The sequence below is a fragment of the Meriones unguiculatus genome, chromosome 3, assembly GCF_030254825.1.
Source record: "Meriones unguiculatus strain TT.TT164.6M chromosome 3, Bangor_MerUng_6.1, whole genome shotgun sequence".
NCBI lineage: Eukaryota > Metazoa > Chordata > Mammalia > Rodentia > Muridae > Meriones > Meriones unguiculatus.
This window is the reverse complement of record NC_083351.1, coordinates 49,526,853-49,541,122: the sequence shown is the minus strand read 5'-3', so window position 1 is coordinate 49,541,122 and position 14,270 is coordinate 49,526,853. Positions and strand designations below refer to the sequence as shown.

The 14,270-nt window shown below is 42.2% G+C and overlaps 1 protein-coding gene across 1 annotated transcript; it reads left to right on the top strand.

Moving 5' to 3' along the window:
- The first annotated feature begins 565 nt into the window (after positions 1–565).
- On the top strand, positions 566–1,465 carry LOC110544959 (vomeronasal type-1 receptor 100-like). Its single transcript, XM_021630727.2, has one exon. It carries the CDS (start codon positions 566–568, stop codon positions 1,463–1,465), a length of 900 nt encoding a protein of 299 aa, XP_021486402.2.
- Positions 1,466–14,270: the final 12,805 nt, after the last annotated feature.

The window sequence follows — 14,270 nt, the reverse complement described above, 5'->3', positions numbered from 1 at the left end:
TGGAGAAACAGTCTCCTAAAGGACCCCCGTGCCCTTATATATTTTGTCCTCATGGAGCTCCTGTCCTCTCCTGGTCATATTAACAAATGGGATGGACATAGGAAGTAGGAGAAAACAAGAAACAGGACAGGAGCCTACCACAGACAGCCTCTGAAAGACTCTACCTAGCAGCATATGAGATGCTGAGACTCATAATCAAAACTTCAGCAGAGTGCAGGGAATCATATGATAAAATAGGATTGGTTTTCTAAAGTTGATATGCAGGTGCAATACAGGCACACAAAGTAAGAGATCTGTATAGATATGAATGTGGATGCATTTGTTAATCTATATGTGCTATATATACAAGTGACACATGGAGGCTATCTACAAATGTAGGCTATGATAGACAGTCTGTACCTTCAAAAGATAGAAATACTGATTAATCAAAAATTAGTGGGGAAAATGGAATTATGATATAGACATACTGTCTAAATGATTACAAGTTTGATGAGTAATTTTTTTTCTTTTCAGATATAAGAACTATGCCTCCACTATGGTCTTAAGATGAATATACTTCTCACCTATGTCCTCATTGAAGGATATCCTTTACATTCAAGCTGGGCTTGGAGTCCTGGCCAATTTGTTTCTCCTTTTTTTCTATTCTTTCACAATCCTAGGTCACAGACCTAAGCCCATGGACCTGATGTCTTGTCAACTAACCTTCATTCATATAATGATGCTCCTCACAGGAGGAGACATTTGGCTTACAGACATATTTGAGTCACTGAACATTGAGAATTACATCAAATGTAAGACAACTTTCTACATACACAGGGTGCTGAGAGGCCTCTCTATCTGCATCACCTGCCTCCTGAGTGTGTTCCAGGCTGTTACTATCAGTCCCAGGAGCTCTCTGTTGGCAAATTTTAAACATAAGCTTAAAAAATACATAATCTATGCTTTCTTATGTATTTGGTCTTTGAATTTGTCCTTCAATAGTAACCTGATCTTCTATGTTGGTGGTTTTACCAATGTGAGTGAGACAAACCAGATGAAGGTCACTGAATCCTGCGTAGTCTTCCAAATGAACTATGTCATCAGGGGATTGTTTATAACAGTGACAACCTCCAGAGATGTGTTTCTTGTAGCAATCATGCTGACCACAAGTGCATACATGGTGATAATCTTGCTCAGACATCAGAGGCAATGCAAGCATCTTCATAGCATCAGCCACCTGAGAGCGTCCCCTGAGAAAAAGGCCACCCAGACCATCTTGCTGCTGGTGGTTTTCTTTGTGATCTTATACTGGGTGGACTTTGTCATCTCAATTACCTCAGTCCTTGTGTGGATGTATGACCCAGTCATCCTGACTATTCAGAAATTTGTGATGAACGCCTATCCCACAATTACTCCTTTGGTACACATCAGTTCTGATAAGAGAATCATCAATGTGCTGAAAATCTTGCAGTTAAAGTGCTATTAGAATTTTTTAAAAGGATTTTTTCTTTTAAAAATAATGAATTCATTTTTATTTATATATTGTTCCAGAATGTATGCATGTGTGCATTCCCGGTGACCTCAGAGTTCTGAAGAGTATAAAGCAAGCCTCAGTAGATACAAGAAAACTGAAATAGCCACTTGTATTTTATCAGATCACTGTGTATTAAAGCTGGAACTCAATAACAACAGGAAGAACAGAAAGCTTATGAACACATGGAAACTGAAAAACCTTTCTACTCAAGGACTACCTGGTCAGGGAAGAAATAAAGAAAGAAACTAAAAACTTCCTAGAATTCAATGAAAAAGAAGACATAACATAGCCAAACTTATGAGACACACTGAAAAAGGGGCTAAGGGGGAATTCATAGCACTAAGTCCCTTCTTTCAGAAACTGTAGAGTTTTTATGCTAGCATATTAAAAGCATACCTTAAAGCTCTAGAATATAAAGAAGCCAACACACCCAAAAGAAATAGATGGCCGGAAATAATCAAACTCAGGGCTGAAATCAATAATTTAGAAACAAGTAGAATGATAGAAAGAATTAATGAAGCCCAGAGCTGGTTCACTGAGAACCCCTAGTCAAACTAATTAAAAGGCATAGGGAGAATATCCAAATTAACAAACTCAGAAATGAAAAAAAAAGCCCATGTTTCACAAAATTGATAAACTTTGTGGTTTTTTTTTTGTTTGTTTGTTTTTTGTTTTTGGTTGAGAGACTTTTAATAACTGCCACTATTTCCTTAGGGGTTACAGGACTGTTTAGTTTGCCTGCCCTTAATTTAACATTGGTAAGCCTATTTATCAACAAAATTATCCACCTTGTTCAGATTTTCCAATTGCATAGAATATAGGCTCATAGCCAAACATTGGGTGATGTGTAGGGGACCTTGTGGAAAAATGGGAGGAAAGAAAAAAAAACCTGGAGGTGAGAGGAGCTTCACAAAAAGATCAGCATAGCCAACTAACCAGGGCCCAGCGAGGCTTGCTGGTACTGAAGCAAAAATCATCAGGAACTGGACCTAGGACCCTTACAAAGATTTAGCTTATGTTAGACTTAGGCCTCATGTGAGTCCTCTAGTAAGGGAAGTAGAGACTGCATTGGACACAGACTCACTTGTCCTCTGTCAAATATAGGGTTGGTGAAGACCCTTTCCCAGTCTATAGGCTGTCGTTTTGTTCTGATGACTGTGTCCTTTGCTTTACTGAAGCTTTTCAGTTTCATGTGGTCCCATATGTTGATTGTTGATCTTAGAGGCTGTGCTCTTGGTGTTCTGTTCAGGAAGTTGTCTCCTGTGCCAATGAGGTCAAGGTGGGAGGGGGGTTGTAAGGAAGTGAGAAAGAGGGGAAGAGGGAGATGATAGATAGATAGATAGATAGATAGATAGATAGATAGATAGAGAGATTTCTAAGGCTTTCCAAGAGCTCAAGTTCCAGAAGTAAGGTAAATTTCCTAATTATTACTTCTGAAGTTTAGAGGTGAAATCACCTACTGTCAATGGATTGATGTAAATCTGTGTCTCTTAATCCTGTTGTAAAATTTATTTGATATGAAATTGGATGTCCCTGAATTGGATACAGATTGTTTTAAGGTGGTAATTGTTAGGAAATGTGCACCTGCAGAGGTTACACACGGGTTCACAGATCACACCACGAGATCGTTCCACGTGGGAGGTTTATTAGGGGAAGGGGGGAAGGGGTCACAGGGAGATGAGGCAGAGAAGAGAGGGGGGGCTCCTGTTCTCTTTATAGGGTGATCCAGAGCATGCGCGGGTGGTTCCAGGTGGTCAGCAGGTGGTCTGGGTGTTTTTCCAAGTGCCTGATAACTGGTCTGTCAGGCCCCAGGGGCTGCCTATAGAAGTGCCTGCTTGCTGATCCCAACATTCCTCCCTTTTTGTTTTATTAAAAAGTGAGGAGCCAGGAAGGAGTGATGGTGGGGGAAGGGCATAGGGACGACTTTTGCTCTTCAAGCTACTTCCTGCTGATTAGGGGTTATTGTCCATCTCGGGATACAGCTGGTCCACACCATCGGAGTCATAGACATCTGGCTCTGTGGGCAGAGGTTGATAATCCTGTAAGAGTAACTGATTAATGGTTTGGTTAGAGATTTTTTTGTATTTGTTGTTGGAAAAATGTAGAGAGGAAGTTAATTAAGCAGGGTGCAAAAAGCAAAAGCAGAAAAACTAGCAAGAAAGGTGAGATAAGGGGCAGAATCCATTTCTATATGGGATTCTGAAAGGCCCAAGAGCTAGACACCTCCAGCTCTTCCTTTCGTTTTTGTAAATCCATTTCAAGTTGATGAATTTTGTCCTTTACTATACCCGACTGGTTGACATAAAAACAGCATTCCTCCTGGAGGAAAAGGCAGAGGCCACCTTCTTTAGCTGTGAGGAGATCCAATCCGCATCGGTTTTGAAGTACTACTGCTGCCAATCTGTCCTTGGAGGGTTAGTATTGTCTGAGCCACCCTTTGAAGGTCCTAGATGAATTGGGAAGAAAGCTGATAATACAGAGTTAGTGAGGTAGCTAATCCTGCTGTTCCGGTCCCTAAAGCTGCCGTGATTCCAGCAGCAGCCAGCAGGGGTAGGATTTGAATTGCCCTCTTTTCCTGCAGGGCAGATTTTGAGTCCACAACCGGAATTGGTAGGAGCTCTCTGTCGCTTATTACCCCCAGCTCAGGGAAAAGGAGTACCAGAGCGCAAACTCCTGACCAACGAGCAGGCAGACGATGGTAGACCTGAGTGCCACAAAGAATTGAAATATTATTTCCGGTAGGCATTGGGGTTGAGATGAGGTTTCAAGGATTATAGTTTCATTACAGTCTAAAGAATTTAGTATTCCTACAGAGTGTATCCCAGATGCCTTGAAACAGCTTGCCACGCCAAAGAGGGTGATATGAGAAAGGTAGGGGGTTGTGGCAACAGTAGAGTCAGGGCAGTTAGTAAATGGTGAGGTAAGGTTGTTTGACAGAGTCACTGCAGAGGCTGTCAGCGGTACCTCTGACTTGGTCTTCTGTGGTACACACAGCCAGCAAGCTTCAAAATGGCCCGGTTGGGTCACATTAAGGAGCTTGTAGGCTGAGGTCAGAGTCTGCAGTAGGAGATTAAATGACAGGTTTGTGTCATTTATAAGAGGGGATGTTAGAGAGGTAATGATCTTACAGGAGTGTTTAATTATCTCTTCTACTTCTCCCATTCCCAAATTTTGGGTAATTGGAACATATTTTCTTTGGATACGGATAGTACTTATCGGTAGACTGGGTGTGTAGCGGCAGTAGAGTTTTCCAACGACGCCTCCTTCCCATCTGGCATCCCACGGGTCTTGGATGTGTAAGTAGAGAGTTTTTCTATACAGGTGAAGAAATTTTTTCTGTGCTGGTAAGTGGATTTGGCAAGACCAGTATGAGCAGCCTCCATATGTGTCTGGCCATTTTTTGCAATAATCCTTTGTTTGATCAAAGAGAAAGCAAACAAAAACTCTATCAAATAAGGGGGGAGGGATAGAAGTGGGGTGATGGCTATCTCAATCGGCTCCCGACAGCCTCCCGTAGAGCAGTTCGTTGACCCTATTTGGAGAGATTTTTTATTATCAATGATGGTTTCTTGAACCTCAAATCTCCATACGAAGGGATTACCTTTAACAGAAATAGGCAAGAGGGAGAGGAGGAAAGATGCATATCCAATCCAGTGGAGTCGAACACTGCTCCTGTGGTGAGGCCTCATTCTTCTGTAATTGGAGACAGGGTCTTTGATCTTGGCATCTTTTGGAGCTTGAGGGAGCAGGGCCCTGTTGGGGTTGATATGTAGGAAGGGGCATTATCCTGAGGAGAGGGGGTGAAAGGCTTAAGGTGGGATAGATGAATCCAGTGAGGGAAACCCTCAAGTTTAGCAGCTGTGGGAGTCACAAGAATCACCTTGAAAGGACCCTGCCATTTAGGAGAAAGGATTGGGGAACTTTGGTTTGGAGGGGAAAGAAGGACCTGGTTCCCAATGTTAATAGGAGATGGACAGGGCTTAGTATATGGCCGTGGTAAACAGTGGTCAGTAAAGATCCATAGAAGGGAACGGAGATGACAGAGTAAGGGAGTAAGCAGGTGGTCAGGTTGAGGAGAGGATTTAGCTGAAAGACCAGGAGTTAGGACCGGTCTCCCACACATGAGTTCAAAAGGTGAAATAGACAAAGGTTTTTTGGGGAGAGCTCGCAGCCTGAAAAGAGCCAGGGGGAGGAGTTTTACCCAATCGAGGTGGAGCTCTTGTGATAGTTTAACGAGAATGTTCTTTAGGGATCGATTAGTTCGTTCTATCTTTCCTGAGGATTGGGGATGGTATGGGAGATGAAAATACCAAGGAATGTTAAGGGCTTTAGATAAGGTCTGGAAATCTGAGAAGTGAACTCAGGGCCATTATCTGACTGAAGGAAAGTAGGAATTCCAAAGCGTGGGATAATCTCACGGAGAAGGAGATTAGAAACTGTCTGAGCTCTCTTGGTAGTGGGGAAAGCCTCCACCCATCCCGAGAATGTGTCCACCAGAACCAGGAGATATCGGACACGTTTGACTGCTGGCATATGGGTAAAATCAAGTTGCCAGTCAGTCCCGGGGAGGGAGCCCCTAGCCTGGTGGGTAGGGAAAGGGGGGCTACGATATCCTGAGTTAGGATCTGAGGTCTGGCAGATCTTACAAGAGGCAGTAATGGTCTTTAGGAAGCACAAGTCCTCAGAGGTAGGCTGCAGGTGAGCTCTAACAAAGTTAGACAAAGCTTGGCTGTTAGGATGGAAGAGCTGGTGTAGGTAAGACAGGATCTGACGGGTGTCAGGAGAGGGCGGGGGAGATGTGGGTTGTAGTGTGAGGATGTTTTGTGGTGGGAGGGAGGAGTCTAGGGCTTTTACCGCCGCAGCCTTAGCTGCCTCATCAGCCCGGCCATTTCCTTTGGAAACTATGGAATCGTCCATCCAGTGAGACCGGCAGTGGACTACTCCAATCACTGTGGGAAGGTGGGAGGCTTCCAGCATGGCCATAATTTGGCTTGCATTGGTTACCGATCCTCCCTTTACTGTGAGCAACCCACGCACTCTCTCTCCAGATGGCAGCATAGGAGAGAAGAATATGAAAAGCATATTTAGAGTCTGTATAAATGTTGAGGGATTGTCCCTGGGCTAACTGAAAGGCTCGGGTAAGGGCTATTAGTTCAGCCTGTTGGTTAGTGGTATAGGCAGGGAGGGCTTGTGCCTCAATCACCTCAGTATCCGACACTATGGCATAACCTGCTTTTTGAGCTCCCTCATGTACAAAGGAGCTGCCATCTGTATACCAGGTATAGGTAGCCTGAGGCAATGTGCCCTCCTGTACATGTGAGGGGTGGGGCAATAGTTCTAAAGTTTCAGTGCAAGAGTGAGATGGGGAACAGTCAGAGTTAGGTTGGGGAAGGAGGTTTGAAATATTTAGGGGTGGGCACGGTTGGAAAGTGAGGGTAGAGTCTTCTATTAGCGCCACCTGGAGGGAAAGGACCCTGGAAGGAGGTAAGGTTTGTAAGCCTTTGTATGTTAAAAGGTGAGACAGATTGTGAGAAGAGAAGACAGTAATAGGTGACCCAAAAGTTAGTTCTTTTGACTCTCTAATAAGGAGCTCTGCAGCCGCCAGGGCAGGAATACAGGGTGCCCATCCCTGGATTGTCAGGTTTAATTTTTTTGATAAATAGGCTACAGGTGCAAAAGAAGGTCCCAATTGGTGGCCCAAAGTCCCAAGGGCATATCCCTCTTTTTCTGTTACATAAAGGGAGAAGGGATGGTTTAGGTCTGGAAGATGTAAGGCCGGGGCCTCAAGAAGAGCCTGTGGAGCCTCCGGAAGGGCTTAGTAACAGGTTTTAGAAGGGGTTCCTGTAAGGGGCCTAAGGCTGCCTCATATAAGGGGCGAGCAAGAAGGGAAAAGGAGGGGACCCAGGACCGTAAGAAACCGGCCATTCCCAGAAACGATAAGATTTCTTCTTTATTAGAGGGAACTGCCAGCGACCGTATTAGTTCTTTTCTGTCTAGGGTAATACCCTTGTGAGAGGATTTTGGAGAGACCGAAGGAGGTGGGGTAGGAGGGGAGGGGGAAGGGCCCGAAGGTTGTGAGGATTTTCGAGAAACAGGAGGAGAGACTGGGACAGATTTTGGAGGTTGTGAAGATTTTGTAGAGGCCAGAGGTTGAGGGCGGCCCGGTGGAGCTTCATTCGCTGGGTCAAAAGTAGAGAGCTCCTCCGATTGAGGCTTTATTGTTAGGAGGAGTTGAGTAGGAGAACAGGAGGAACAGAGGTGAGGTTTAGAACGAAGGAACAGGAAAGCTTGAATGTAGGGCACCTCCTTCCATTTTGCAGTTTGCTGACAGTGTTTAAGAAGGTCCCGTAAAATACCGGATTTAACGTGCCATTAATCGGCCAATTTGGCCCTTACCTAACGAGTATGTAGGCCAAGTCTTATTACAGAGGTGTATGAATTTGGAAGTCTTTAACTGGGGATGTAGACCCAAAGTTTTAAAATTATGTAGAAGACATCCCAGCGGAGAACTCGGGGGAATAGGCGGCGCATGGGTGTTACCCATTGAGAGCTGAAGGAGACGAAACCTTGCAATGGCGTCCCAAAAAAAGGCAAGTCTCTGGAGAGAGTAATCCGGTCTGGCCAATCTCTCGTCAGATTTTTGGCCAGGGATCAAAGGCTTGGTGCCCCGTGGCACGGCTGAAAGGACGCGCTTCTTTATTTGCCTAGCTAGGACTCTGTGCAGGAGCATGTAGAGAAGAAGCTCATGTAGAAGGCTCCCAAGGGGAACTGAGACCCTAGTGGAGATATGTTGACCCAAGGGGAAACTCACCAATGTAGCCGGTGATGGGCGACTTTGCAGTGAACTGGAGGCAGGAAAGTGGGGATCTCAGGCAGATCTGGAAAGGAATAGGTCCCCAGAAGCTCCAGCACGTTCGGTAAAACTAATGGGGTCACCTAATCCAGCCCAACGCACCAATGTTAGGAAATGTGCACCTTTAGAGGTTACACGTGGGTTCACAGATCACACCACAAGATCGTTCCACGTGGGAGGTTTATTAGGGGAAGGGGGTAAGCGGTTACAGGGAGACGAGGCAGAGAAGAGGGGGGGATTCCTGTTCTCTTTATAGGGTGATCCAGAGCATGCACAGGTGGTTCCAGATGGTCAGCAGGTGGTCTGGATGTCTTTCCAAATGCCTGATAACTGGTCTGTCAGGCCCCAGGGGCTGCCTGTAGAAGTGCCTGCTTGCTGATCCCAACAGTAATGTCTTCTTGGCCAACTCTTTCCTTGATTAGAATGAAGTTTATCTCTTCTGATTAGGTTTAGTCCAAAGTCTATTTTGTCAGATGTTAGGATAAGGACACCTGCCTTCATCCTTGTCCCACTGTAGCACTTTTGTCTATTCTTTTACTCTGTGGTGCCTATCCTAAACATTAAGATGTGTTTCTTGAAGGCAGAAGATAAAGAGAATTAATTTCTTGATCCATTCAGTTAGTCTGCAACTTTTGAGTAGATAATTCGTGCTATTCATGCTTAAATTGTTACTGAAATGTGTGTTTTATCTCTGGTCAACATGTTTTTAATTTTTGTTTTTTTTTCACTGTGACTTTATGTTTTAATACTTTTGGCTCTCATTTTTTCACAGCCTCTCTGCTATGCTTATTATTTTCTTCCAACCCAAATAATGCTTTCTGTATTACCTTGGGTTTGGTTTGTTGAATACAATTTTTTAGGCTATCTATGATGTGGAGAATTATTCCTCTTCTTTCAATCATAGCAGTAGTTTTGTTGGGTTTATTATTTAAATTGGATATAATTTTGGACTTGGGATGCATTGATTCAGGCTCTTCTAGCTTATAAAGTTCAGCTTGAGAAATCAGCTCCTCCTACTCCATGCGATTAGTGAAGTTCACTTTTCCATTTGATGGGTTGTCTTTATTTGTGATTTGCCGCGTTTCTCTTAGAGCCTTCCATCCCCCTTTTTGTTTTGTATGCTTAGTGTTTTAATGTAATGGACGTTTTGGTTTCTTTGTAAACTCAGTTATGTTATGTAAATATGTTTTTGTTTTAATTCCAAGTATGGGATTTCAGTTGGGCTTTAGTATGTCTGCAGCTGTTAATTATCTCATGCAGGGCATCACCTTGACAGCTGGTAAATGCCTGCATTGTGTGGTACAGAGAGGAGTGTGGTCTAGGGCTCTGAGGATATAAACATGAGAGCCCAGAAAAAGAAAGTGTGTCATGTGGTGTTGGCATGTGGCAAGTGGCAGTTTGAAGACACCAGAGATGAACGCTGTGGCTTTTGGAGTAGACAAAACCACTTTGGCTGCAGTGGCTTGGAGGAGACTGCTGGCATTGTTTGCTGTTGATGGAGATTGGTATAGGCCTAATAGAACCAATCAACCCTAAATAGCTAGGAGAAAGAATTCAAGGGGTCTGTACCTCTTCACTCTAGTAACCTTCTCTTTCCTACGTGGGGTTGGGGGGTTGGGGAGTTGGGGAAAAGAGACTTAAGGAACCACACACACACACAAAAATAACAATTTAAAAAGGAGAGCTCCATTTTTAACTATAAGATGCATAAAAAATTTACTTCTGTGTTTGTCTTTTTGTGTTCTGTGTGCTTCTTGTATTTGTATTAGCGAGTGTTTGGGCAGTTTTCTTCTTTGACCTTATTGAAATTCTTGTGTTTGACATTGATGTGGGTTTCTCCTCCCTCACCTGTACCTATAATTTGAAAGTTTATTTTTTTTTATGGTGTCCCACATATACAATACTTTCTAGACAAACACTCTACCAACTGAGCTATATTTCCGGCCCTGTAGCAAGATTTCTGTTGATAATACACTTACATTACTTCACTTCTGTGTGCTCTACAAGAAAGACTACTTTCCCCAAGTGTGTTTGGAGGAGGTGACATTTTCTTAATTTTAGCAAAAGAGCTGTTACTTTCTAGGTGGGACCCTGAAGCCACTGTCAAGTAAGTATGGAAGCTACCACAAATGTTTTGGAAGCATGTCAGGAGCGCCTCTGGCAGCTGCTTTGATATTTAAATCTCAGCAGAGAGACTGCTTTTACAGGACCTTCTCTAAAGGCAGGGTAGAATTTGCAAGTCCATCTCCTTTTGTTTGTGATAGCAGGTAGGATAGCTTGTGAGGATCACACCTCTTCCTCAGGCTCCTTGTGCAAATTAACCATTGTTCTGAGATGTTTCTACTCTGGCTTAGAAACTCTGCAATAAAAAGACAGGCTGACAGTTACTGCAGAAGAAGGCTGAAGATGATGCTCCAAGCATCCTGTCTCAACTCTTGTATAAACAGGACCCAAGTAAAGTAACTAGACACAATGTTGTGCAATGGGAAGAGCCAGAGAACAGGAAGGGGCAAGAAGGAGGAGGAGCTCGAGGAGAAGAGAGCAGGAGGAGGCAGAGGAGGAGGCAGAGATGGGAGACTTACTGCTGGCACTGCTTGCTGCAAGCATCCTGCCTTTTGCTGTGGCTGTCGAGTCTGGACCTTTAAAAAGTTTCCTGTGTGCTGTGTGTTTATTTTATTAGTTTTAATCCTCACTCCCAACTCAAGAACCGTTCGACTCTGCCCGGCTGGCTCCGGCAGAAGCAGGAATGATATCTGAAATGCTTTCTACTTCTTTTAAATGGAATATTATTATTGTTACTTTTGTTTTGTTCACAAAGTTAGGATCAGTCAATCCACATAGACAGGTATGGCTTAGGGAGAATAGCTCACACATGGAGACCCAGAGCACAGCTGTTCCTATTCTAATGTTCTCTTGAAATTAGGAAAGTTCACTTTTCCATTTGATGGCACCACTTTCTAACAACCTCAAGGTCGGCACTGCCTTCTCCAAATGACATGATAATTGTGGGTCTAGAGGGAGATGAGCTAATGACATTTCTTCCCTATAAGTACTTCTTAGGACCTCCTTCTCCATGTACGTTATGGGAGGCTGGGTTAGTGTTTCTTTTTCATTTTCTTAATATTAAGAGCTGAAAGTACGTGACTGAATGAAGTAGGAGTTTCTGTAATAAGTGATTCGAGAATTCTATGCTTCTGATATTACTTTTAACCATAGTTTATCATAAGAAAACCCTTCAGATGCTTCTAGACATAATGACATCAGTATAATGATTTATAAAAACACATAAAAATCACTTAATATGATCTTTGATTGTAATACATGTTACAGTAGGGGTCTATTGGAAAGAGAAAAGAGGCCTAGCAGAAGGTGGTGAGAGAGACAAGAAAGGCTAATAGGGTGAAGTCAATCAATAGGTATTATATATTGAATAAAAACGCCATGGAACCTATCACTTTTTATAATGAATGTACATTCATATATATGTTAAACATAGTTTAGATGCAATATTTTATTTTTATTTATCTGACATAGGATTCTCCTGAGTATATACTCTAATAATTCTAAAAATATGGTCCCATCAAGGTATTCCCAATTGTGTTAGTTTTCTACCCCTGTAACAAAACACCTGAAGTACCTTAGAGGATAAAAAACAAAGAACAGATATTTATTGGTTTTCAGTAGTACATTAGTAATATTAAGGTGCATTTAAATTGTATTTTGTAACTTCTAGTCTTACTAACTTTCTCAAGTTAACTGACTGGATACATTTATTTATATGAATTTTAAGCTAGGATTATATAATACCATTTACTAATTTAGTGTTTATCAGTAATTTTATATTTTAAGTTTGCTTATACTTAGGAATTCTTATAAAGTTCAACTCATGGCCTAGTAACACCTTAGAATTTTTGCCATCATATAAGTTTTAAAATTTTTACATAGATTTGTCTACTCTACTGCAATGATTCCTAATAAAGTAGATTTTTATGGCTCATTTATTGTTTTATTTAAATTATTTTTATTTATTTATTTATTTTTATTATTAGTTACATTTTATTAACTTTGTATCCCAGTTGTAGCTTGCTACCTCATTCCCTTCCAATTGCACCCTACCTCCTTCATCTCCTCCCTGCCCCTTTCTAAGTCCACTGGTAGGGAAAGACCTCCTCCCCTTTCATCTGAACCTGTTTTATCAGATATCTTCAGGACTATCTGCAAAGTCCTCCTCTGTGGCCTAGCAGGGATGCTCCTCCCTTGGGGAGGTGGGGAGGCCAAAGAGCGCACCATTGAATTCATGTCAGAAATAGTCCCTGTTTACCTTACAGGGTAACCACTTGGATACTGAGCTACCATGGGCAACATCTGAGTAGAGGTTCTAGGTTATATCCATACATGGTCCTTAGATGGAGAAACAGTCTCATAAAAGACCCCTGTGCCCAGATATATTTGTTCCTTGTGGAGCACCTATCCTCTACAGGTCATATTAACTCGCCCTTCTTCATATCTTTCCTTGCACTCTTTCTTAGTATCTGCTTTGATACACTGCTAGGTAGAGTCTTTCAGAGGCCCTCTGTGGTAGGCTCCTGTTGTGTTACTTGTTTTCTCCTACATCCATCCAATGCCCATCCCAAATTTCTTACCTTGGGTCTTCTTTCTTGTTTATCTTCTTTAGGTGTATAGATTTCATTATTTTTATCATATCTTATAGGTCTATGTAAGTGAGTATATACCATGTGTATCTTTCTCCTGGTATACCTTACTTAGAATGATATTTTCTAGATCCCACCATTTGCCTGCAAATTTCACGATTTCCTTGTTTTTAATTGCTAAGTTGTATTCCATTGTGTAAAAATACAATTTCTGTATCCATTCCTCTGTTGATGGACATCTGCTTTGTTTCCGGGTTCTGCTTATTACAAATAAAGCTGCTACAAACATGGTTGAGCAAATGTCCTTGTTGTGTACTTGAGCAACTTTTGGATACATTACTAGGAGTGGTATAGCCGGGTCTCAAGGAAGCACAATTCCTAATTGTCTGAGAAAGCATGAGATTGATTTTCAAAGTGGTGTGTGTGTTGTAGAAAGTTATTAATATTTACTATGGTAAATATTTATTTCTGGTAACACTGCTGTTAATCCTCAGCAGCTGTAAAACCAAATCACCACAGAGACTGGGTTTTTAGTTAACCTAGAACATAATGCTGGGCAATATTTACTCCCTCCTAAACCTCCAAGCCCTCAGTTTCCTAACATTTAGATTTCCCACATTATACTTGCTTTTTGTGAAATCTTAGGTCTGGTTCATGCTCCAAGTCCTCCAAGCTCTCTCCTCCCGCTCTGCTCCTCATGCACTCCTGTCCTCGAGCTCCTCCTCCTTCTTGCCCCTTTCTGTTCTCTAGCTCCTCCCCTCTTTCCTGTCCTCTGGCTCCTCCCATTGCACAACATTGTATCTAGTTGCTTTATTTGTGTCCTGTTTACACAAGAGTTGAGACAGGATGCTTATAGTGAGTATCACAATGCAATATCCAGATTGAAAACAGAGAATTGGGGGTGGGGAAATCAGCATTTAAATTAACAAGGGTAAGGCATATACATTTTAAAAGAACATTATACCAACATGTGTGGGTACTTTAAAACACCTGGAAACCTCACCTCTCTTTTCATCTTTTTAAAAATATATTTTTTATTTGTATGTGTGAGTGCATGCATGTATGCCTGTGTGCATTCCTGGTGCTCACAGAGGTTAGAAGAGGTCATGGGATCACCCGGAGCTGGACTTACAGAATGTTATAAGAAATAATTCTGGTGCAACCCATTGATTTTTTTAAAACAAAGATTTTTCTTAAACTTTAATAGTTGAAGTAGCAAAACAAGATTTTCATATGATTTAAATAAAATCTG

What these genes read in the sequence shown, in the direction of transcription:
- LOC110544959 (XM_021630727.2), top strand. Translation starts at nt 566, where the DNA reads ATGTCCTCATTGAAGGATATCCTTTACATTCAAGCTGGGCTTGGAGTC.